Source organism: Orbicella faveolata, unplaced genomic scaffold, assembly GCF_042242905.1.
Source record: "Orbicella faveolata isolate gen_17 unplaced genomic scaffold, um_ofav_v1 contig_2, whole genome shotgun sequence".
In the NCBI taxonomy this organism is placed as follows: Eukaryota; Metazoa; Cnidaria; class Anthozoa; order Scleractinia; family Merulinidae; genus Orbicella; species Orbicella faveolata.
This window is the reverse complement of record NW_028301547.1, coordinates 18,258,725-18,283,503: the sequence shown is the minus strand read 5'-3', so window position 1 is coordinate 18,283,503 and position 24,779 is coordinate 18,258,725. Positions and strand designations below refer to the sequence as shown.

The 24,779-nt window shown below is 40.8% G+C and overlaps 1 protein-coding gene and 1 pseudogene across 5 annotated transcripts; both read right to left on the bottom strand.

The window, feature by feature from the left end:
* Window positions 1-8: 8 nt before the first annotated feature.
* On the bottom strand, window positions 9-5,947 carry LOC110065146 (uncharacterized; annotated as a pseudogene). The gene is made up of 2 exons (XR_016207353.1): window positions 5,847-5,947; window positions 9-2,776 (listed from the first exon to the last, which is right to left on the bottom strand). The product of XR_016207353.1 is annotated as an uncharacterized LOC110065146 (transcript).
* A 1,470-nt stretch (window positions 5,948-7,417) lies between these two features.
* On the bottom strand, window positions 7,418-24,748 carry LOC110065137 (phospholipid-transporting ATPase ABCA3-like). Of its 4 annotated transcripts, none has more exons than XM_089290063.1 (18): window positions 24,729-24,748; window positions 21,676-22,599; window positions 20,700-21,338; window positions 20,258-20,399; window positions 19,649-19,843; window positions 19,229-19,455; window positions 17,773-18,091; window positions 17,215-17,406; window positions 16,510-16,882; window positions 15,059-15,243; window positions 14,363-14,531; window positions 13,597-13,838; window positions 13,014-13,193; window positions 11,759-12,271; window positions 10,961-11,145; window positions 10,039-10,226; window positions 9,490-9,660; window positions 7,418-8,595 (listed from the first exon to the last, which is right to left on the bottom strand). In XM_089290063.1, exons 2-18 carry the CDS (start codon window positions 22,522-22,524, stop codon window positions 8,214-8,216), a joined length of 5,151 nt encoding a protein of 1,716 aa, XP_089146189.1. In that variant the 5' UTR covers window positions 22,525-22,599; window positions 24,729-24,748; the 3' UTR covers window positions 7,418-8,213. The 4 variants fall into 4 exon arrangements, with proteins under 4 accessions (XP_089146189.1, XP_020627897.2, XP_020627896.2 ...); XM_020772238.2 differs by having other exon boundaries at window positions 24,725-24,743; XM_020772237.2 differs by lacking the exon at window positions 24,729-24,748 and adding an exon at window positions 24,639-24,722.
* Between the last annotated feature and the right edge of the window lie 31 nt (window positions 24,749-24,779).

The window sequence follows — 24,779 nt, the reverse complement described above, 5'->3', positions numbered from 1 at the left end:
CAGCACAATACCAACAATTAAGTGTATTTTTAAGCCTAAACTTAAGAATGATTTTCAGTTTCGCGGATTTCAAATTGAACACAGCTTACAGGCTACTTATCTATAAATGAGGCCGAAAACCGACGCAATATCACCTCGGGGATCACGTAATAGCGCGCAAACTGAACTTCTTTTGGAAGTGTACTTATCCAGTAATATTTTTAACTCTTCAACGATAGCTCAGCCAATCAGATTGCAAATTTTGTATTAGTATACTTTAGAATTCTAATACTTCTGCTTACCAACTTGAATTAGAAGCCAAACGAAAAAAAACGATTTCATACCGGGGCGACAAACGCATTCACAGAATGTTCGTGGCAGCATCGTATTACAAGTACTGCAAGTCTAATCCATGAACTCTCCCTTCCCCGCTCCATATATTTGTACTGGTCCTGGAAAACCTGGAAAGTCCTGGAATTTTATTGTGGCATTTTCCAGGACTAGAAGAGTCCTGGAAAAAGGTTCCTAGTTAACTCGAGTAATAAAATGAAATTTACTGGCAGACGGTAAGGAGAATTAACATTGAGATCTTGGGAGTGATAAGGGTAATGTGAATTTTGTAGTCCTGGAAAAATCAATCTGAGCCCTGGAAAACTCCTGGAAATTTGTTTCTGAATAAGGCTGCGAACCTATTTATAGGGGTTGAACCCAGGCAGGAGAAAAGAAAGTCGATGCAGGATGACTTGCTTGTGCATGCACAGAACGCCACTATTTTTCCCCGTTAAAGGAAGAAAAAACCCTAAATCCGTAGAGATGAGCAACAGAGACTCGTTAAAAACTACTTGTTACGAGCAGGAACACCTTTTTAAAAGTTTTTCCAAGCCACTATCTGCTGAAAAACGTGTAATTCATGACGAAAACTCGCTGTATATTTGAAAATTAACTCTCTAGAGCTAACTCGCTAGAATTAACTGAAGTAACTCCCTCAAATGACGATTATTTCACGGGTGAGCTAAGCAATCCGTGATCTATAGTAAAGAGTTAACACTTACTCATTTGTTGTCAGTTTAAACTCTAGTCAAGTTTGTATATAGTTATACTTTTTAGAGTATTTCGGGCTCATTCGGTGTTCCTGGTTTTAGTACGCGTCTAGTTAATTGGCTTTGAACGGAAATTGCGACAGCGTTTCTTGCTTGTATTAAAGTTCGCGGTCGGCCCGTTTCAAAACAAAGAATTTGCCATTATGTTTCCAATAAATTTTCCTGCGAATCCACCAACACAAGCTCCTACTAAACCTCCCACGATCGGAATAGGAATAAGGACTTGTCCGATGGCCGTTCCAAACGGTTGAGCCTCCTACATTACCGGCGCCTGTGATTACTCTCTTCTCAGCGGCTGTTTTAAACTCGTCTATGCCAATTTTTCCTTTTTTCATGTCCGCGTGTGCAGAGAAGATGTCACGACTGATTTGTATACCCTCAAAAGCTACTGCACACAGTGCTCCTGCAGCCATAGAACTTCCTAATCTAGCTGCAGGTTGTGATACAGTTTGAGTCACAACTTCCTCAGATACCTCGCGAACTCCAGTTTTCACGACCTCTTGTCCTACTTCTGATCCAGTTCGGATTAAGACCTCTTGTGTTGTCTTACGAGCCACACTTTTTATGATCATTTGGCCAGAGTTTTAACCAGTCTGAGTCAAGACTTCCTTTGTGGCCTGGTGAATCCCCGTCTTCACAACCTCCTGTCCTGCACTGGATACACTTTGGGCCACGGCTTCCTTTGATGCCATGCGAATCCCCGTCTTCACAACCTCCTGTCCCGCCTTGGATACAGTTTGTGCCACGGCTTCCTTTGACGCCACACGAATCCCCGTCTTCACAACCTCCTGTCCCGCCTTGGATACAGTTTGGGCCACGGCTTCCTTTGAGGCCACACGAATCCCCGTCTTCACAACCTCCTGTCCCGCTTTTGATACAGTTTGGGCCACGGCTTCCTTTGACGCCACGCGAATCCCCGTCTTCACAACCTCCTGTCCCGCTTTGGATACAGTTTGGACCACAGCTTCCTTTGATGCCACGCGAATCCCCGTCTTCACAACCTCCTGTCCCGCTTTGGATACAGTCTTGGTTAATACTTCTTTTGATGCTGCGCGAACAGTTGTCTTCACGACTTCTTGTCCCGCATTTAAGACTGTTTGGGTAAAGACTTCCCTTGATGCCGTGTGAACAGTTGTTTTCACGACCTCTTGGCCTCCTTCTGTCACAGCTTGATTTGCTAGAACTGCTCCTATTGTTCCCATTATTGATTTTTTTTAACACCTCTTTAGCCTTGTTAACTTGGTCTGAGGATGAAGTTCCTGTTTTGCACCACATGGCAAAATGCTCACAGTTATTGGTTAAAGGGTCATATTTTCCTTTACCTAGCTCTCCCTGAGCTCTCGAAATAACCTTATCTGGATCCAAACAATTATCGTGCTTCAAAAGGTACACATCTTCATCTCGGAATTTGTACCTCTGCCTGACCACCTTTGCAAACTCAAACTCCTTCGGTGGGATGCAGTTGTCGGTGCTAAATCCTCTAGGAGTATTGCTATACTCAATGGCATGGATTTCGCCCTCTTCATGATTAATGTCTTCGACTATGGCATGATGCCAGTAGGCACCACCATGCCGATGGAAAGCGATGTGATCAGCTCTTCGAAGCTTGTTCAGCGAAGGCACGCGAACCCTTGGCACTTGATACTTCTGGCCGTGACTGTTGTACGTTAGGTTGTAGACAGACATGTCTTAGAGTCCTGTGAAAACACTGACACTTAAATAAAGTTATTACTTAAGTTCTTCCTTATTAGCTAGTAAATCTGTTAGCGTTACCTGTTTTACGACACTATAATCTGTTATTTAATCCGTTTGAATAATGACATAAGCGTTATATTCTAACTAGACGTAGCTTATCAGAGCTGGCCGTGCATTGGCCTAGTAGGTCGACGTATCCAAGACTTAGCTCTTATTAACCGAGCTGGAGGTCTGTATGGGAGAATCTTGACCGAGGTCGTGAGTACAGACCGAACGCAGTGAGGTCTGTACACACGACCGAGGTCAAGATTCTCCCATACAGATCGGCTTAGCTCGGTTAATAAGATGTTTATTATATGGCAAAGAAGAAAACTTTAATCCGTAACTGGTTTGCTGAGATTTCGCTTGCGAACGGCGATGAGCTTAACTTAAACCTGCCGAAATTTGCTCGTCCTCTTTACTTTTTTTTTTTTGTCCTCAGGCTTTTTGGCACTTCAATAAATGATTGAGGATTAAATAAAAGAAAATGGTAAACATTTTTGTATTTTGTTTTGCTACTTTTTTAACGCAAAATGAAACCGGTCTAGATGCCGGTCTAGATGGGAAAATCTAGACCGCGGTCAATATCGGTTTCAGCCAATCAAATTCGTGAATTCGGTAGTTCCCAGTCCTTGTGAGACACCGCCATATAATAAAACAATATATTTACCTTAGAATTCCGCAGATATTATTGTACCTAGCTCCAGCTTAATATAGCTTAACATGCAAGGGTTAAATCCGAATACAAGTACGAAAAAATAGCTGTCGTGGTCCACGTTATACAAAATACGCGAAATTTGGCATTTCACGTTGCGGTTGCTAATTGCAGAGTATGGCTGGGTAAGAACTGCATCAAGATATAATATACAGATTTAGCCAATCCTAAACGTGGAGCCCCCGGGCCGCGCTGTTGAAAGCCCGATCTAGCTAACCCAGGATAAGCGAGAATTTTGATTTGAGTTTTGTAACTTTGCGGGGAGGTTTTCTGCCCGCGACATGGTCACGTGATACTGGTCAGCGGATACCTTGTTTTGATAGCTGTCAGTTAGCAACATAACCATAACATAACATGGATGTCCAATATCAAAGAAGGACGCTCTAAAGCAAGGCTACATGTCTCTGTTAAACTATGGCCGTCATCTCTCGCAACTTCGTCGTCGTCGTTGCCGTTGTGCGTTCACGCCCGCGAGCAATACCGCTAGCCATGATAACCCTAAGAATTTCCTTTTCTTTCGTGTATGAGTATGGGGCTCCGCTGCACTATAACACACTTGCAGAGCTGTTTTCCTTCTTTCCTTCCATCCTCCTTCCTCCTTCCTCCTTCCTCCTTCCTCCTTCCTTCCTCCTTCCTCCCTTCTTCCTCCCTCCTCCCTCCTACCTCCATCCTCCATCCTCCTTCCTTCTTCCTCCTTCTTCCATCCCTCCCACCCTCCTTTCTTGCTTCATTCATTACTTGCTTAGCAAGTACGCACGATGAGCGAAATCTCCTCTTTAAATGAATTTAGCGGGTATGTTGTTCTTGCCATTCATTCTTAGTGGGAGTCCTAAGGAATGTGTTAGTAATTAGAGCCGTTGTTCTACTTTTTACGTAACATTGAACGAAACCACGAAACACAATACAAACCAACCAATGACTGAGCCTTGATGTATGAATTAATTTAAGAAAGTAGGGCGTCAACTGTGATGCTGGCATCCCTCGATAAGAGGCTTTCCGGGAAACTAATATCAAGGAAATATTCTTCTCCTACTTTCTGCGAACGCGGACAAAGTTAAGCCTATTGTTTCGCTTCGCCGAATTCTGTCTGCATATCAATAGGCCGAATTCCGTGTGCGTTTGCAAGCTATTTTCTTTCAGACTAGTGTTAAGCGTTTGTTGGAAGGAAACGGTTGGAAATATCGTTGAAAAATGGTCATTATTTTTATAAAATTGGCAAACCAACTACGCTCTATTTCCAACGCTTTCTCGAATCCGGTGAGTGAGAACTTGTGAAGTGAGAACTTTATTAAAGTGTCAAAAACCTTATAGCCTGGAAATAATACACCATACTAATTAGGGGACACTGCTAAAAAGCTATCCTAATACTAATATTAATACAATCCGGTCAATTACGTATAGAGACATTTAAAAATCAGTTTGCATGTGCTTTCCTAACATTTCTTGAATTACTTCCAATCTGAAACTCTTTCAGAGCCAGATTCTCCGCCGTTTTGGAGCTACTTAGTTGAGGACGACTGTTACACTGGTGAGTCTGCATAATACGCGATGCTTAATGGAGTGATTAATATTATTCAAAACGAAAGTGTAATGCCGTTTCACATACGGCAAGAAATACTAAACTGATTAGCTATTTTTCAAATTTTTATCGAAAATCGAATGAATTTGATATAAATTGGGAGAGCAGGATGCAAGACATCTAATCGCGACTAACTCTCGATCAGATCAGGAGAGTTTGACTCTGTGTAATATGCAAACAGACAGAGTGTTGGCTGGTGATGCATGACTCGGTGTTTCTAGACTTTCTAGCTTGAACGAAGTTTAGTGTTAGGGTTAAAGTTAGTTTATAGAGTTAAAGTTAGTTTTTGAAATGTTTAGAAACCCTTTGGGATTTGTATGCAGTCTGCATTTTACACTGGTCGCCTGCTAAAGCTAGCTCGACAGGATGCGAGCACTCGAAAGCGAATCAACCCGAACTTGTTAATTATGTTGTTTACGCCCTAAGTCCCTCACGGCTAATGAAGTCTCTGGGCAAAACAGCCAGGTTTTTACAGGCAGAAAAAGCTTTATGAGACGCCCAAGTTTGATGTGTCTAAATTTATACAAGTAGTGTCTTGGTCTAAACAAGCTAGAGTGTCGAGCATGCACCCAGTTTCACCTATCATGGCGGCCACGTCACGGCGCTCTTGGTGGGAAAAATTTAACTTACCTTTAACTCTGCACTGTCTGCATTTTTATACGCTGATGCAGAGGATTTGTTGGAACAGAAGGATTGGAGAGGCGAAACGGTAATTTTAATGTCCAAGTCCAAAACTTACCTGAATAAGCCACGGAACAGCTACAGAGAGGCGTTATTCCTTTACTTCAGTTTCGTCAACAAAGAAAACGACATCGGAAGTTATATTTTTTTTTAAAAAAAAAAAAATGTATATGATTTCCCGTCGTTCAACCCACCCACTGGAACTCGTCCCCAGAGCTCGCGCGTTTTCGGTCACGAGTGGCTTAACACGGGGTAAGGCCAAAATCTTGCAAAACATTTTTTTTCTCTGCACTTAAACTGCAAGCGAAAAACGTTTTTGTTTCTCAGCGAGAAACGATTTCCAAGATGCTATGTGAGGATAGCGTATACAAGTGTTGAATTGCTTTCTCAGCCTCGTCCTTGCTGCAATCAGAGAGATTTTTACACCGTCTTACAATAACACTGTAGTGCCCGATGACGTGTTAGAGACTTTAAAGGAGCTCAGTCACGGTATTTTGAGTTATTTTGGCCACATACAGAATTATCTTTAAATGGAAGAAAACCTGAAAATAACAGTTTAATAAGATACAAAAACACCAAAGACATAATGATAAACCATAAAGGAACAAGGATGGCTAAGGATGGAGAAGATTGACACAGATTACAAACGGCGACTTTGAAAAATTGAGGCTAAACTTTTCAATATGCACGAACCGTGACTGATCGAGCTCCCTTAAGATCCACGTTTACCGCAAACGACGAACGGCTAGGGGTTATGTGACCAGAGCCAGACGTCACGTTTGAGGTTCTCAACCCGCGTTTTCAACGTCAAGAGGTAGGTTTTTACTTAAGTCATTTACCTCAAGCTTTATTGCCTTGAATTTTATTTTATGCCACGTACAAATGCTGAAATCGAATAAAGTAACCTTTTTCTGCATATTAGCTATAATTTTTAGGCAAATTAGCGATTACCTAGCCTTTTGTTGTTGTTTGTTAAAAGGTACTGATCCTTAGTGGAATTCCAATATGGCGACGGCTTAAGTGGATGTGTGTTTTATGATGCTTTACCTCTTTAGAAAGCTACGCACGCTAGAAAACATATTGCTTTTGAAATTAATTACTCAATGAAAATATCACCGGGTAATTGTTTCTGTTTCTGGAAAATTCCGGTATAAAACCACATCACGAAAAATGGCTCTTGCAACAACACGACTCGCCGGAAAACGGCAAAATTTTACGAAATTCCACATGTACCTTTTGAGTGACTCACTGTGAGTGGTTTGTCAAGTGCTGGTGGAAAAATGACCCAATACCTGGTGCATAAATTAACAATGTTGGCTGCAACAGGAATTGAGAAAAGTGCACAACTGGAGAAACTGGGTACTTTGAACAGCTATTAGCCCTTCTTTTGCCTTGCCTATTTACGTAGCCAGCAGCTGTCTCTGAAGCAAACGTGAACAAGTGCTCGATTTATTCTATATGTTTCAGTAAAGCTTTTATAATAACAACCAAAAGTCTTATTCTTATGGCATAACTGGCGACACTTCAAATCATGTGTGAGAAATACGTATTAAATGTACCGAACCAGAGCACACTATTTTTGTAATTAAAAAAAAGACAAAAAACAGCAAGAACAACAAGAAACACGACAGCAAATAAGAACATTGTATTTCCAAATACATAACTGTGATAATATCGATATATGTTAAAAAAACTACTTTAACCAATAAACATTTACAGTGTTTTCAGTAAGTCAACAGCATACTGAACTTTTATGTTAATAAATGGAATATCATCTAGTGGAGAGACCAACAAATCTATACAGAAATTTAATCTACGAACTTATTCCAACTGATTCCTCGGCTTGCGTGACTGGTATTACTTCTATCTTATGTAAACGGACGTGTGTGTTTTACAGTGGTGTCCGTTTTGAGAGAGAGAACTTTGGCGCAGGACTCTCTTAGGCCCCCTCCACCCTACGCCAAGTGTGGACTGGGGCCTAACCATAGAAATAAAGCTACGTTTTCAAATTTCTCCTTAGTCCTTTCTGTACATGAAAAATACAAGGTCCTCAGTGTGTTTGATGCTGTATTTATGGCTGACACTGGCAAAATATTTTTGGACTCTATGTAATTACTGTATTAAAAGAAGTGCAAAAATTCATCTACATCTCATGTAGGGATAGGATAAAACTGAAACTCGTGTCCATTTTACCCACGATCGCAAACCGTCTTTTAATGTGTGCAAAAATAATAATAATACTTTATTTATAGAACTATTTCCATCGCTGCCCGGCAGCGCTTAACTTAAAAGAAATTTCTCAACTTGTTACAAATATAAAAAAAAAAAATTAAAATCTGATAGTGTAACTGAATCTTTTAAATCGGAACAATTCAAATCTTAACAATTTATTTTGCTATCTAACTACTGTTCATGTTGTACACAATCATTCGTCTTCTGCTCTCTGTCCTCGTGCGAAGTTCAGAAACACTTGCTCCAACGTGGTCTGACTAACAGAATAATCCTCAATGTTGAAATTCAACTTAACTCGCTCGATTGTTCCAAACAGCTGAGCCCACGTTACCCTGGTGTCGCAGATGTGATAGTGGACCATGCCCTGATGTTCATCTTTTAACACGCTACCAGGGAATGAACCTTCGATAAATTCTTTCAGAGGTGTGATATCGGGTGTATCACTGGACACTCTCGCGAGCAAAGTGTAGCCTTCACCAAATTTGGTTTTAAGATGTTGCGGACTTCCTAAGCATTTCAGTCGTCCGTTTACCATGATAGCGAGTCGGGTGCAAAGAGCCTCGCACTCTTCCATACTGCAAACCAAAAGAAGAACGTTCACAGTTACAAGATCGAAATATTAATTCTCATCACCTATTTTCAAATCTTGTTTAACACTAAGTTAGATAATCTGGTGTTTAATCAAGGCCCCATTCCTGGTTGAGAGTGTTACGACTTCGAAATATTGATTCTCATTACCAATTCTATGCATTTGTTTAGTCCAAATAATGATAATTCCGTTTCTCATGGTTTAAAATGCCTATTTTCCTCACCTGTCTGCTTGAAATATATTGATACTGTAGGGAGAAACAAACTCCTGATCGTGGACGGACGGCGGAAAAAAACTTAAGAGACGTCATCACATAGGGAATTTTTCATGGCTTGCAGGTTCAAGATTTACAACTTTGGTAGAGCAAAAATGAAAGGTTGAAATTTCTCTAAATCGGTCTAACAGGAAAAGCATTAGCTTTCTCTCTGGCAGGACAGTTTCTGGCACCCTCCCCTTAGTAATTTCCTCTCATTCTCAGATTTCAGTCAAGAATTCGTAGCCTATAACATGAGTACAGACCGTTTAACCTATGCGGACAGTCGACCCGATTACGAAGCGTCATTTTCCTCGTTCTTATAAGGCTAGCCTGGGTAAATTTCCCCTTTAAAAATTCGACTTTTTTCAGGGGAGGCGGCGGATGTACACAGGCTACAATACGCAGCCTTTTAGGTAAAAAATATTTGTTTCAAGACCGATTTTTCCATCCCAAGGAAGCGAAGTTTTTAGTGGAGTTGCAATTTCCTCTTTCATTTTCGCAATTCTAAAAGAAATTAGGAAGGAAGGGACAACACATGCAGTAAAACACATGGAAAAATAAAAGAATAAAAGGGAGATTTTAACCCTCACTGAAAGCTCAAATGTTACAACAAGAGACACTCACCTATGGGACGTTATAACGATACACCTTCCATCAGCTCGAACACGTGATAGCGCATCCCATAGTAATCTTCTTGCTACTGGGTCCATACCAGTAGTGGGCTCATCCAGAAACACCACTGGGGGATCCCCTACCAGTGATATGGCAGTGCTCAGCTTTCGTTTGTTGCCACCACTAGGGAGGGGAGTGTAGGGTGAGAAAACGCCTCGTCTATCAATAGGGCATGTGATCTATTTAACAATTAGATTATGAACTCGAGATTTCTATCGCGTGATAGTTGACGATGGCGCAGCCCGTGTCAGCTATTGCGCATAGAAATCGAGAACGAATAACTCAACTGTTTAGTAGAAATCTAGTAGTAGTTTAAAACTCTATCTAAATCCTCTTCACAGACACTTCGAAAACGCAAAGAGGTAGCCCTCAGTTTGTTAACAAGACGAAGTACGCTGCTAGGCTACTCACTATCTACAACAGAATAGATAGTAGCGCAGTAGAGCACGGCATTCGTACTAGATTTTCACTAACTCTGATACGATCATAATGATGACGTACCTGTATGAACTGGTTAACTTATTAGCGTGATCTTGGAGCAGCAAGGCATTAATCAGATCCTCAACAACGTCCGGTATTAGCCCTTCCGGTACGCCTCGTAGCCGCGCGTACATGTAAAGCAGCTCTCTTCCGGTCATCTGGTCGATCAAAGCATCGAACTGTGGACAATAACCAATACGCTGACGAACCTGGAAACAATGAAATACAGAAGGTTGATGGTAAGTTCACCTTCACGAGCCAATTTAGGGCCAGGGAGAATGCACATGGATAAAACAGCCGCCATAAATTCTGCCTTCTTCTCGGACTTCGCACTCCGCCATCTTAATCCCATGGTACGCGCAAGCAAGAGGAAAACTAGGCCTGAGAGAGAGAGGCAACCATTCCGAGCCTCTATTTCACCAGTGTTCACCCACTACCGTGGGTGAATTTACGAAAACTTACGAAAGTAACGACCCTCGTTACTTTCGGAATTAGCAGCCTTTGGGGCTTGTTACTCTCGGGGGGGGGGGGGGGGGGCGGGAGGGTCGCTACTTTCAGGGAGTCGTTACTTTCGGAAGTTTTCGGAAGTTTATAGGTAGTTCGAGCACGAGTGAAATTTTGGCCAGGCACGGATGACAAAAAGCCTTTTTCGCGATAGAATTTATCCGTGCCGAACCTTCTTGTTTTTAAGGAGGTGGGGTGGGGGGTGGGGGGGGGGGGGGAAGGGTGACACATAATATTATTATCCGAACTACGCCAAAAATGTTTTTGTAGTGTAAATGAGCCGTTTAAAGTAATGGACTCCTGGCTAAGTCCACAATAGGAAGCAGAAAATGGTACTTAGTCTTCCAATCATCGACACTCAACGACCTCGTTCCAGGTCTCTTTTTGTCCCACGGTGCGGGAAGAAGAACGATCCTGAGAACGAATCAATGCAACTAACCCTGTTCGTGTTGGTTCTGATGTCAAACCCTTCCACCAAAGCTGTCCCCCCTGACATGGTCTCGTCCCCAGTCAACATTCTAAACGTGGTAGTCTTTCCGGCGCCGTTAATCCCAAGAAGACCAAAACACTCACTCATGGGGATACCCAGGCTCAAACGATCCACTGCAACCAATGGCCCACGACCTGGGAGTCAAAAACACGATACAGGTTTCTCCATAATATTTCAGCTTGCTGCCACAGAGTTTTCTTGCCAGCAATTATTTCGATATTTCGGTAGCTACTATTTCTAGCAAACACTCAACAGCTACTATTTTTAGCTAGCACTCAACAGTATTCCCCTTACCCCCTTAGGAACCCCCCTAATCACAGCCACGATATACATTTAAGAAACCGAAAATATATACCGTGTTTCTGTTGAGTTATAGAAACACAAGTAGAAGTTGGGGAGAACGAAAAATGCTGTGGGAACACGACCCGAAAGGCGAGTGTTTCCACAGCTTTTTCGACGTAGCTAGTTCTGCATTTTTATCGAGTTATAGAAACACGATTTTGAACCAATCAGCTAGCGCGCGTATTTTCTTTGGGCTATTTTCCAAATAACTACATTTGTCATCTTGTTGGTGGTTGAAATATCCAAGTTTAAGGAACGTCTCTACTACCATCACATACTGAACAACGACGGTAAAAATGGCGCTCGAAACGTTGCAGAAATGGATAAACTCAGATAAAACCTATGGCGAGATACGATTTGTACTGTGCCAGTCCTCAGAAATTGTCAGTTAAAACTACAACTTACGGCCATTTCCAGCAAAGACTTTACTCAGCTCCTTGATAACAAGCACATCATCGTTGTCTTCAGACGTCAAGATTCTTTCTTTCTCCGCTAAAACATCCTCATCGTCAGCCAAGGTCGACCCCTCCATTGCAAACACTCCGGTAGAGTATGAACGCAAACGCGCCAAAACTCTCGTGCACGCGTCAAACACGCGATACTCGATCAACAGCACTAGCGCGAAGAAAAAGATTCCTTCCCAGGCCAAAAATATCAGGTAACGTCCGATGCCGGGATTGTCCCAGGCCAGGTAATTATCCTGAAACTGTAGCCTGTCGCCGCCTATTTTTCGAATTTCTTCTTCGCAGTGTGTTCTGGGGATGTGGTACGTCGTAACACACATATCAACAGCAGAGTTGAAAAGTTCTATAGCATTGTAGTTGTTGAACATGTCACCCATACCCTGGCCGAGGTTGTAGTTGGGTAGAACAAGGAAGGCCCACTTCAGAGCGTCGGCAACGTCTAAGAGGTCTAGATCTAACAAAAGAAAAGAAACAACTGCTAAACAAAATACGTCAGAATATACTACTTTGTGCTTGACTGGCTATAGCAATATTACAGGACTTCAATTTATTCTCGGTTGGGGGTTCATATTATCCCAGGAGTTGGTTGTATTTTGTAGCTCATATTTTCCCAGAAGTCGCTTGTATTTGGGGGCTCATATTATCCCAGTAGTTGGTTGTATTTGGGGCCTCATATTATCCCAGGGGACGGCTGTATTTGGGAGCTCATTTTATCCCAGAGGTCGCTTGTATTTGGGGACTCAATTATCGCAGGAGTTAGTTGTATTTGGGGCCTCATATCATCCCAAGGGTCGGCTGTATTTGGGAGCTCATATTATCTGAGGGGTTTTGTGTCCAATCTTTTCGAAAGCACGATAGTAAATTTTTGTGCCCTAAAACGAAACTGATTCCACAGGTCGACGCACTCCCGCTTGTTCCCAAATAATTAAGAATAAGTCCTGGGCCAACTCGCATTATTGTTGTCGTAATCTTGATAATAATACCAAACCAAAACTCTTTACTTGTTGTAGTAACTAAATGTAAATAACCAAAAAATGTTGTTAAGTCTCCAAATGCAACAACGCAAAATAAAACAAAGGTCGTTACTAATCGAAAAGCAGACATAAAAAAATCCCTCTAAGGGAGGGAGGAAAAGAACTTGGAAGTGAGAAAATTTCAATTCTGCAAAGAACACATGCTGAAGCCGCAGCAGTTACCTGGAATACTTAGAATAAAGACGGTCAGAAGTGTAGCCAGCCCTGTGATGATGTTGAAAATAGTAAGCACTACAAAGGCCGTGGAAGCGGTACGAAACACGAACGAGAAGAGATACATAAGAGGAATAGTGGCCCAGCCGTAAAACATCAACAAGAGAAACAAGTAACCTAGACGAGGACCTGTGAAGAGAGAAAAGAAAATTATATTTCATTTTAACTTAACACGATCCGTCGAGGTGTGCTCGCAGCAGGATGTTACCATTTGATTTACGCCTGCTCGTTTCCGTTTTGCATTCAAACTCGCTTAATTCTTACTGTAACCAATCAGAACAGACTGCTGTCTTATTAACCAATCAGGAGAAAACCAAAACCAATGGTCATTTGGCTTACCCGAATTTTCCCGCGCTTGGGAAGATTTACAATTTTCCCGCGCTTGACACCGGCGGCACAATTTTTCCTCGAGCTCTAATTGGTTCATCGCGTTATTGTGTTTGTTGTGATTGGTTAGACGTGATGACCTTAGTTTCGGTTTAGTAGAACATTGCTCTAAGATAAAAGTAGAAGTAACAACTTGATTACAGACCTGTGTAAGCTGGGACGTCAAAAGCGGCCACAAGGATTAAAATCGAGAGGGCGGGGATAAGGAAGTTGATCAAGTCCCACGTGTAGGCGGAATTCCAGTAGCTTATTGGATCCACACCGCTGACAAACTGCACGTGTTTGGCTTTGTTCGTTCGTTCCTGGACAAGAAACACAACAAAGCTTGAAGCCAAGAAAGCCATGCCAAATAACACGTTGAACGCGATGTTGAATCCGAGGCCATTGCTAAAGGGAAACAATGAGAAAATATTAAAACCTTTCAATCACAAGATTTCAGTACTAATTCTTCATAGTGACTGCCTTACATTGCTCTTGATATTAGTTCGGAGAATTTCGCATTACAGCATCACAATGTCTTCAAGTGACCGCGAAAGTTAAGAAGTAAAGTAGACGTTGACATTAATCTCATGAGTGTCAAAGTGTCACGAATGTGTTCTTACATGTGAAACACAGAAAGGTTTAGATTTAAACATTACCGGAACTGAACAACGCTAGCAGAGATGACGGATATATTACAACGATTCATCTTTAACAGAGTGCTGGCAGAACAGCCCGTATCGCAGCCCCATCTTAAACATCTCGAGAGAAAAATTGGCGACTGTTTTGCAGTCGTTTCAAAAAAAATCACACTCTACAAGTATCAGCCTATCACGCGTGACGTAAATGGACTTGTGCTCAGGTTCTTCCATACGCTTCGCGCTCGTCGAAGACTGAACACCACTGGACTAAGCGTTTTCTGACTGACTCACCGTTGTAAATCACTGATGGATTCTTGTGCTGTTCTTGGCAGTGGGTGGTTGATGGTCGTTAATGAGAAGTTGGTTCCAAGAGTAGAACGCAAGATGGCGTTATCTGCAGCCGCAAGAGACACGGCGATAGAATGGTAGGCTTGGTTATTGAACCACGCGGTCGCATTAACTGGGAAAAGAAAAACAAACAGGATCAACAATCGCAGAAACAATGTTAATAGATTGCAACATGGAATTATTTCCTCTTTGAAGAGTCAATCAAGTTAAAAACATGCAAAAAGAAAGCAGGTTGGGGTTGGGTTTCGCATGGCCGCTATGATCTGTAGTTCATGGGTTCAATATTAGTCATAAAGTTTGGTAAACATGACCTCAGATACAGGGAGCCAAAGCTTTAAGCTATGGGAGCTATGGGACTCCAAAAAGGTATTACTTTAGATTGCAAATTCTACTGAGACCTGCTTTATTGCTTTGTAAGACTACGCACAAGCCAGAAACGACAGTTCATAGTTGAGCACTTTGACATATGTACTTGCTGGAATTGAAACATTTCTTTTTAAAGCACTGTCTTAAATTCCCAGAATTTCAACTTATCGATGAAGGCGCGCATCAAAAAGACAGGTAGACAGATTGACTATAGACAGATAAATAGAGGGACACAGACAGACAGACACAAACAACCTGATTCGGCCCGATTACCTTTGTCATTATGCTTCATAAAAGTGGCAGCAATCAAATCTTTCCTGTTGAAGTCACCGAGCCCCATTTCCAGAGCTTGACTCGTCAAGTAATGGTCCATGTCACCAGTCACGTGGACAGGATGTGTCTTGTCATCAGACCACTGAGTTGTGTAATTATTCGCTAGGTAACGTGCGTCACTGAAACTGTTGAATAAAGACAAAATTAATAAGAAAAGATTCAATGGCGAAAATTCTCGTGTATTAAACAATCACGATCGGAAATAAACAACATTCTTGGAAAAAAATCACTTTATTATCATTATTGTCAACATATGAGGCCAAATAACACCTACATGACAAGAGATTATCAAGGTAAGAGAGTGAATCCCTCATACAGGCCTTTTACCCAAGGTAATCCCTCTTAAGTTATTTTTAGACATGGTACCCAGTTCTTCCAGGATGTTACTCGCGCGATGCGTGGACAGCCGAAGCGACTTTCTCGAAACTACCTGAGACGAAATGGCGGGAACGTCATTTTATATGTTTTGGTTTCGTTTCATACCAGAGAAGTTTTCTGCACTCTCAGCCGCCTTTTTTTTTGGCCGGGCTTTCGTTTGTTTTGTGCTCGTTTGGCTGTTTATTATTTTGCCGTTTATTGGGTTTTAGGGAGTATAATTGAGCACACTTGCTTTGCACTCGTTTGTTTAAAGATTTCTCTGCCGTTCATTCAGTTATTATTTTTTGTGCAGGGGACATCCGTCTCTTATTTTAAACTCCTATTTAAGTTTCGAAATGTATTAAAACATACCGAGAGCCGAAGCTCCTTTGCTTGTAATCAAAATAGCAAAGAAGACATCTTCACAGCGTTGGAGGTTTTCCTTTTCTTTCAAACGAAACGAAACGAAACATAAACAGATCCTCGACGGAAACATCCGCGCAACGAGCGAGTAATATCCGCGGAAGAACTGGGAACAATGTCTAAAAATAACTTAGGAGGGATTACGTTAGGTAGAGGACCTATATGGGGGGTTCACTCTCTTACCTTGATAATCTCTTTCTACATGACTAAAAAATTTTAACGAGATTTTGAAATATTTACTAGAAGCTATCAGTTCTTTGCAATGAAATTTAGAAATTCTTCACCAGCGTACCTCAGGCATCTGTAACTGTGTGTAGTTGAAATAGCTGAAATGTCTCCAAAAACATGCATTTTTCATTTGATAACAAATGCACTGATTCTCCTTCTGACCACCTTTCATTTAGGGAGAAACTACTTGAGCTTCAAAGCTAACTCTACGCTCCTTGACGTTAGAACACATAGCACGTTTTTTTCTTAGCCAATTACAAAGCCAAGAAAGGCGGCTAGGCCAAAGCGAACTCGTAACAAATTTCAGCAGTCAATCAAACGGGCCGAGTAGAATCACGAGAAAGCCACTTTTTGCAATCTTCCTCAGAAGCTAAATCACTTACCCGTCTGCCGACCAGGGTACATAGTTCTTCAGGAAGTTATGAGTGGACAGAGTGAGCGGTGGAGAGTCCGTGGGCTGAGGTAAAGTCTCTGCATTGATGAGTGCAATCAGCGTGAACACGAGAGGAAGAACAAGTTGGGATACAATCGCCAGCTTGTGTCTCTTGGTGTGCAGCAATCGTTTTACAAACATCGCGTACCATCGCTGACGAAACAGGCGGAAGCCCGAAGAGTGCGCGTAACTGTTGTAGTCGCCAAACGTGCCATAGCTACCGTTAGATGATCCGAAGGCGCCCATGCGTGCTAGAACTGAAGATCTTTCACTTGCCACTGGAACAGCTCCATTCATTTGCAATCCGTTAACGGATGGAGTTTCTGAAAAGCAAAATAACATTTGCGTCAAGCAAAATACGAATTATAACAGCTGGATGAACGGACTGCGGCCTTTCTGCCGTCAAAAGGGTGATAAATAACGAAGCCAATCGCCAAATTACTGAGAAGTGTTAGCCGTGCTAGTAGCCAATCATAAGAAAGACTGCACAATCAACCGATCAGAGGGGAAGTCGAAAAAACCAATCAGACATCGAAACGAAATCGGGCAACAGCTGTCGAGCGCGGGAAACGTCACGTGTGTTAGAACTTGACCCTGATTGGTGAGAGTGTTCAAGTTAACAGGTAAAAAGAAATATCGCAAGATTCTAACTAACCGGTCTGTTGAAGCTTATCGCTAAGAGTGCTGTCCATTTCTTCCCCAACCTTGAGGAATACTTCTTCCATCGTGGTAACTGAAGCGCCATAACTGGCGATTCCAAGATCCTTTCGGCGCGTTTCCAACTCGATAAAGAGTTCCTCAAACTTGCCTGTTGCTTCACTTGGCAAAATATATGACAGTTCAGCACCTGGTGAACAAATGAATTACCCAAAATGTTGAAACTGACCTTTTCCCCTTTTTAATGACTCAAGGACTTGTGGTATTTGGATGAAGTCTAATTAACTTATTGAACATTCAACAGTACTTTCGTGTGGTACCGTTTATATGCTGTACCAGGTGATTCTTCTCTTAAGCAAGATGACGAGTCCCTGTTGTGTGAACATTCATATGAAAGTTATTAAAAAGTACTTCCTTTGCCATTTTCTTTGACTTTAAATCCTTTGCAGAAGTGTTTAAGTTCAATTTTTGGACTTGGACATTATATGTGGTATATTCCACACCTTTGAAACAGTTGAAACAGTTCATTAATCCAGTCTGGCACCCTTAAACTCACCAATGTTACTCTCCACTTTTGCTGTAGGCACGTAACTAGTGACCAAAGCAGTAACCCTGGAAACATCACAATTAGGCTCCTTTACGATGACCATGTGGTAGCCCACACCATATTTGTTCTTGAGGAAAAGGGAAGAGCCACAGCATTTGATGTTCCCCTCGGCCATGATGGCGATCCTGTCACCAAGAATGTCTGCTTCGTCCATAAAGTGAGTGGTGAGCAAGATGGTCCTTCCTTCCTTCTGTTGCTGCAACAAATCCCAGGTGAACCTGCGAGCTGACGGGTCCATGCCAGATGTTGGCTCATCCAACATTACAACCTGTTAACAGCCAACGGTTTGATAAGGTTTTGAATGGGTCAGTAGGGAGCTTAAGCAAACCACGACGGCAACGGCAACGAAAACGCCGTTAAACGAAAGGTTTAATGAGCAAAACAATAGCTGTGCACGTGCGTTATAAATCTTTGTACATTTCTTTGCCATCCTCTGCAAAACAACAACGTGAAATGACCAAGTTTTGGGTATTTTGAAGAACGGGAGCCACGACGGCTAATTTTTCGTATTTTCTTCTAGAATTATTCGCTGGCGTTACATCTTTAGTTTGAGTAGGGTCTTAGACCGCTCGGCTTGCAGAACAGTTCTAGATAATTGCGAAATTCAAAGGTAAAATTTAAGTCCATTTTTTTCCAGCCGTCGTCCTTGGCGTTGCCGTCGTCATTGCTTAAGCTCCCTAGTGTAAAACGAAGACTGCGGACTACGGCCTGCAGATTGCAGGAGACTGAGGGTAAATCAGTACAGAGTGCAGACTAGGAGCAAAATGCACACTGCATTCTTCAGACATTTTTTCGTGTTACCATATCCATTATGAAGAGCTAACTGTAAACAGACTAACCTGAGTGATATTCAAGCTATTAAATCCGAAACGCTATTCAGTCTAGCCAAGAGCGGACGTTAACTCCGATTAACCTGAATGACGTCCAAGTTTTTATTCTGCTGACAGTTTTACCTCCGGTCTGCAGTCCGCAGCCTGCATTTTACACTGACTAACTTTCGAATATGGCCAGCTTGGAAGTTTGCCTGGAAGCGTGTAACACCATTAACGCCTTGGTATTGACTGTTAAACGATTCCTTTTGAATTGGTTATAAAAGGGATGCCATGAGATATTAAGTCTCGTTTTGAGATATGGAGTTTACCTTCAAATCAAACTAAAACTGTAAGGTTAACTGCAAAAGTTTAGAAAGGTGGAAAACAACATAACAGATGGAGAAGAAACCAAGTGGAACAAGGATTGTTCCCATTGGGAAGGATTCAGACAGGAAACAAATGATGATGAATGAAAACAGCACCATCTGTGACATAGCTGCTTAAACACAAAATGAAGGAATTTCAATTTCCATCACTTCTAGGGGAGTGCAAGCCAGTACTGGAAGGCATGAAGCTACAAGATGACTTCAAACCTTGGAGTCACCGATGAGTGCTATTCCAACAGAGAGCTTTCTTTTCATTCCACCAGACAGTGCACGGGCCTGCGTGTGTCGCTTGTCAGTCAGTCCAATACACTCGATCATTCTGTCAATCTCATCTTTCACCCGCCAAGATGGGCAGTTCTTTAACTTGGCAAAGAACCACAGATGTTCCTCAACAGTCAGACGGTCAAACAACACGTCATGCTGTGGGCAAAGACCTGAAAGAAAGAGGAGTAAGCAATGTTAAAGGGAAACAGTAATAATTGTTCAAATGATTTTGAGAAGCTCTGAAATTAACCTTGATCATAAAGGACACATCAATGTTTGAAATACCGGGAGAAAATACACAGAGATAAAGTCACAATTTAATTATAATTATTGAAACTTGCATAAAATAATAAAATATCCTGCCTAGACTGCTGCGCACTCCAGCAATATTGTCACTTATAGAGCATCCATTGACAAGTGCTGAGCCAGATGTAGCAGGAAAGAGTCCTGTTAGCATGGACATCAGTGTTGTTTTCCCAGCTCCATTGTGTCCCAGCAATGCAGTAATCTGACCTTCATACATATTCAGGGACACTCCATTAACAGCTATGTTAATTCCTGTAAGAAACAAGAATGGCAATGTTTTAAATGGACAACCTCATCAGGTGCCCAACTTTTTCTCCCATACTTTCTGTAAAACTAACCTTCTGTAACCTACTCAAATGGACACTATGACTGTACAACTAAGAAAATACAATGTACTGCACTATTCTTTTTCTCAAAAAGGCCTCACTATCACACAAATATGCAGTCTAGCAATTTAACAATTTGAAAATCATAGCTTTAGGGAGTCAAAGTGAGCCCTGTAAAATTTCTGGATACAGCAAAACATTTATGCAGGTTTATTTTTTAACAACTTTTTTTTGTGTGTGTGATGTGACAGTATTTGATTTGGCTCTACAAACCAACAAGGCAAGCCTAGTTTAACCTTTCACATAAAATATGCCTTGTACAAAAATCTTAATTGCACACCTTTTTCAGTGTTGAACACTTTCTTGAGGTTTCTTATTTCAATCCCTGGTTCCAAACCCACTGGCTCCTTTTCTAGGAATTCAGGTATAGACATTCCAGATTTGATGCCATTTGCTAAACTATGAAAATCACTTATCTCTACCTACAGGGAAAACAATAAGCAAAAGATAAGGTTAGATGGGTCCAAAAGTCTCACTGATTCCTTCAAGTATTCTGGTTTCTGTACCATGAAGTTGTAAAGAACATGCCTTGGTTGAAATCCTTAAATTAATAGGAACCAACAGGATCACTTTGGATCCTCAACTTAGGATTGGTATATTGGTTAGGATTGTGAAGAATACTGTAAAAAAAAAAAAATCTATATATTAAATACAGTACTTCATAAATAAAAAAACTTGTCTGATGATAAAAATATTCAGTAGATACATGTAAAAGTTCTAACCTCTAGGGTTCTAACCTCTTTGCTCTTTCCACACCAGTAAGTGGATAAGACAGGGAAATACCAGGGTTGTGGAACTCCATAATCACCAGGAAAGACAGCCTCCACATACCAAGCAATCAAGCCATAAATAAATGAATCTACCACAAACATCACTAAGACAAGACCAAAAGTAAAATCATCGTCAATGGATGTTCCGTGATTGAGATTTGACCACTGAACTCCTGTACCAGCTCCTTCAAATTTCCCTATCAACTCAGCACCCAATGACATTGCAACATTAGAAAGGAGGCAAGATGCTGCCTTGGTTCCTAAGCTCATTGTGTCATAGCTCTGTGCAACAAAGAAGTATGGAATGTAATTAACAAACCAGATTATTCCCCCAGCAGCTGCAGCAATGTTTGCCTTGGAGAAGAACACACTGACGCAGAAGCAGAACATGATGGATGATATTGCATACAGTGTAAAGAAAACAAATAGGAGAGATGGTGAGCTTTGGTTTAACACACGACCATTCTCATTGTATTTTACTGTGAAAAAAATTGCAGCTAATGCCATTGTGATAACGAGGAATATAAAGTATTTTGTGAACCATGCCAGCCAGTGAAGCCAACCATTCAGACCCATCATCTTCATTGATTCCTGTTAACAAAAAATAATATTATTTAAATTAGTTTATATCAAGAAAGTAAATCTGGCTCCAACAAACTGTGCTAACTACCTAACAACAGCTTTTTAAAAAATTCATAAAAACACACGAATAATATTTTGGATTGCAAAGAGTTAGTAATTGCGATATAAGTTGAGTAAAAATTCTGACTACCATATAAATAAGAAATACAAGACACCGTAGGGCACCATGCTAACAGCCACTGCATATTAAAATACAATGAATAAGTTAGAACAAAGTGTTTCTTATAATGCCCCATAAAGAATTTTCAACTGGCTCCAGCCTTGGTTTGCAATACAAATTTCTCACCTTCAGCTTCTTCTCTTTCTCATAGACAATATCTCGCACAATATTCAAGGCAGTGAATATAAGAGACAACATCAAAAGTAAAGGAAGTGTTGTTTGTATGGCCACTATAAAAGGATCATGAATATAATCTGGGTACGGAAATCTCTTCACAGACACTATTGTGTCCACATCTGCCATGTTCCCTTTGTACTTGATGATAGCAAAATCCACAGCATGTTGAAGAGACAGAAATCCTTCCTCAAAATAATGAGGAGGCCCACCATATGTAGAGTTTTCATCTCTAGGTCCTGGAACCTGAAAAACTGGAAACGTAAACTGAGTATTCCAGTTTGCATATGGGTCTGTGCCAAATCCCTCTTTCTTTTGGTTATATTTTTTCTTCAATTTTGAACTAAGTCGAATTTTGTAGATGATATCACCACTGTTAAGACTCTTATTGAAGGCAATTCCACCAAGAAACAAGGCATCATTAGATGGTTTGTTTCTATTTTGTTCTTCGCTAACCAGAACTCTGACCATTTCATCCTCATTCTGAAATCCAGTGACTTTAACGAGTGACAGTTGTTTTGCAACCATGTCCATAACCTGTCGCACATCACTTGTGTTGGGTGCAAAAGCCATTTTCCACTGTGTTTCACCATTCAAATCTGGTGGCAGTTCATTTACATCAAAAGCAAAGTAAGTAACATTTGGTCTGCGTTCATCTTTGACGACAAACGCTCGTAATAGAACCAGGACGACTATGAAGAAGAGTGGCATTGCAATTTGGAAGAATGTTCGCACTGGAGCTCTCTTTAGCAGGACAAGATTTTTCCATAATAGCAGCCAAAATTGGCTTCCTTTTCCCATTTTGCTCTTGAAAGCTGAGCTCAATATCTAGACTCAGAAGCAAATTGAGCAAGCCTATTTACTCTCAGCAATTACCTGTGCAAGAAAAAATATCAATAACTACAAGATTAGGACATTTCTTCAGAAATAAAACAAATAAACCTGTCAAGTTGATTATATGTTTGTCATGTTTCCCATGTGCAGAAAACAATCAGGGTGAAAGTCTAGATTTTAGATGTATTACAATTTCCTTTATAAGCAATGACATTTTCATTACATACTGCATTTATTAGTCACCCCAGGTGCTTTTTTCAGCACTTCCAGATTGATAAAACAATGTAGATCAGTATTTTTAACCATTCTTTTTAAGTTAATGCTTCAATTTTAATGGCATCAAGAAGTCCTCTCATATTGGTAAACAAGTTATGATGTTTTTTTTCTTGACACAAGTAAGTTACCATGGTAATAGTATGACTCAATCAATCAATCAATTATTTTATTTCTTAATCAGTTACACTTTACAGTTGGACTGGCCCATGAATACATGTAGCTAGTGCTAGTCTAGACAGGCCAGTCTATCAAGAGTTACAAATGTTTTTTTTTATAAATAGAAGAATAGAAAGTTAGGAAAAAGTGAATAAAATAAAAAAAGAAAAAGTGGGAAAAGAATGAGAAACAAAATGAGGGGTTAATATTATTGATTTGCTAACAGCACCTTTAATTTCAGTTTTCAGTGCTTATAAATTCAAAAACACAAGCCCCAAGTTTTTTTTTTTATTGAATTCTAATCATCAGGTCAAAATTTAGCTTAACGTAAAGTTTTATAAAAGTGTAAGAGCAGTTTCAGAGCCACCTTACATTCTCCAAAATTAATGTGGTAAAAATATTAAAGAAGTTGTGTAGAACATGCTAACTACAATTCAAGATTATGATAAAAAATGACTCACCAAACTCGTTAGAATTATAAGCACTCAAAGTTAAAATTAAAGGGTACATTTTTAATGGATGTGTTGTTGCTATGGTGGCCTTTTGCATCATGAAAATGACTATAACTTGTTTTACCATTCAGGCATTTTATTTGTTTGCAACTATTATTATCGCATCAGCTGAAAAGGAGTGGTAACATTGATTCATCAAAGAAGGGCCAAAAAAATGCTGGAAACTCTTGTGAGCCACCTTAACTACACAGAAAATGTCATGTTCTGTCAGTTTTCTGCTGCAGTTCACATGCATCTACAGTTCATTCCATAACCACATCTTGTTGTTTCTTATATTGTGTACATGTAGTTCCAGAAAATATCCATACTTCCTAGACAGAAGAGATTTTTTCCCACCACCCCTCTGGAAATTCCAATTAAGCATCATACATGTCTTTAAATTTTTTGGTCTTACAGAACCCCCCATCCACCTGGAAATTCCAGTCCCTTTTGTAGGGGGAGTATGGATATTATCTGAACTGCACATTGCCAGTTTCAACTCTCCTCAGGGATTTTTGGCATTCTTTTCTGTCTTGACCAACTGACCCAAAATCAGAAAATGCCTTTGATGCTGAACGAAAAAAAAGGGGGATGGCCTAACATATATGTAGCTAAATGTAATGTTGGCTAAGATACATGCAAGACAATATTGTTGAAGAGCAGTCTCTCACAGGGCTGGCTGGCGGGTGGCCAGGGGTTTGTGCAGGGGCTCCTTGTAATCTACAGCTCTACTTTGGATGTCAATAATTATTCATTCCACGTGTTCGACTGTTCTTGTTGAGTTTTTCTATAATAGTTTGAATTTTCCCCTCACCTAGGGTTCCACGATGCCATCCCTGCAGCTATATTCTCCAAGATAGATGGAGAAGACCCGGGGGGAAATCAGTGAGTGATACATGCATAATAAATTGCTTGAGCAATAATTATTCCAGTTTTACGACCTAGAACTGAAATATATTCCGGGAATATATTCCAACATTTCTTCTGTACATTACGTAACGATTGCCCTAATTCCCAAGCACATGTCATCTTAAGCTTCGAAACTGCATGTAGATAATGATTTCGTGTCAATCTGCAGATTTCGATTCGTTTCACCAGCGAAGCAATAAGATTCGAATGACTGAAAGCTCTTTGGTTAATAAAACACTTACAACTCACCTCGGAACGTTATGATCTTTAACTGCAACTGAACCACATTACGTCCTACACTAAATTTATAAGGAGCTAAGAAATTACATACTTACTCACATGACTGAACAGTGACCGGCATTAGGTTTGCTCCAAAAATAAACATCTGCT

Bases quoted from the DNA above. Each gene is read 5' to 3' on its own strand.
- LOC110065137 (XM_089290063.1), bottom strand. From the start codon at position 22,524: ATGGGAAAAGGAAGCCAATTTTGGCTGCTATTATGGAAAAATCTTGTC. The intron at 15,244-16,509 runs GTAAGTGATTTA...TTTATTCAACAG, and splicing joins GTACCCTGGTCGGCAGACGG to TTTCAGTGACGCACGTTACC. The intron at 10,227-10,960 runs GTTAGTTGCATT...CATTGTTTCCAG, and splicing joins TCAGAACCAACACGAACAGG to GTTCGTCAGCGTATTGGTTA.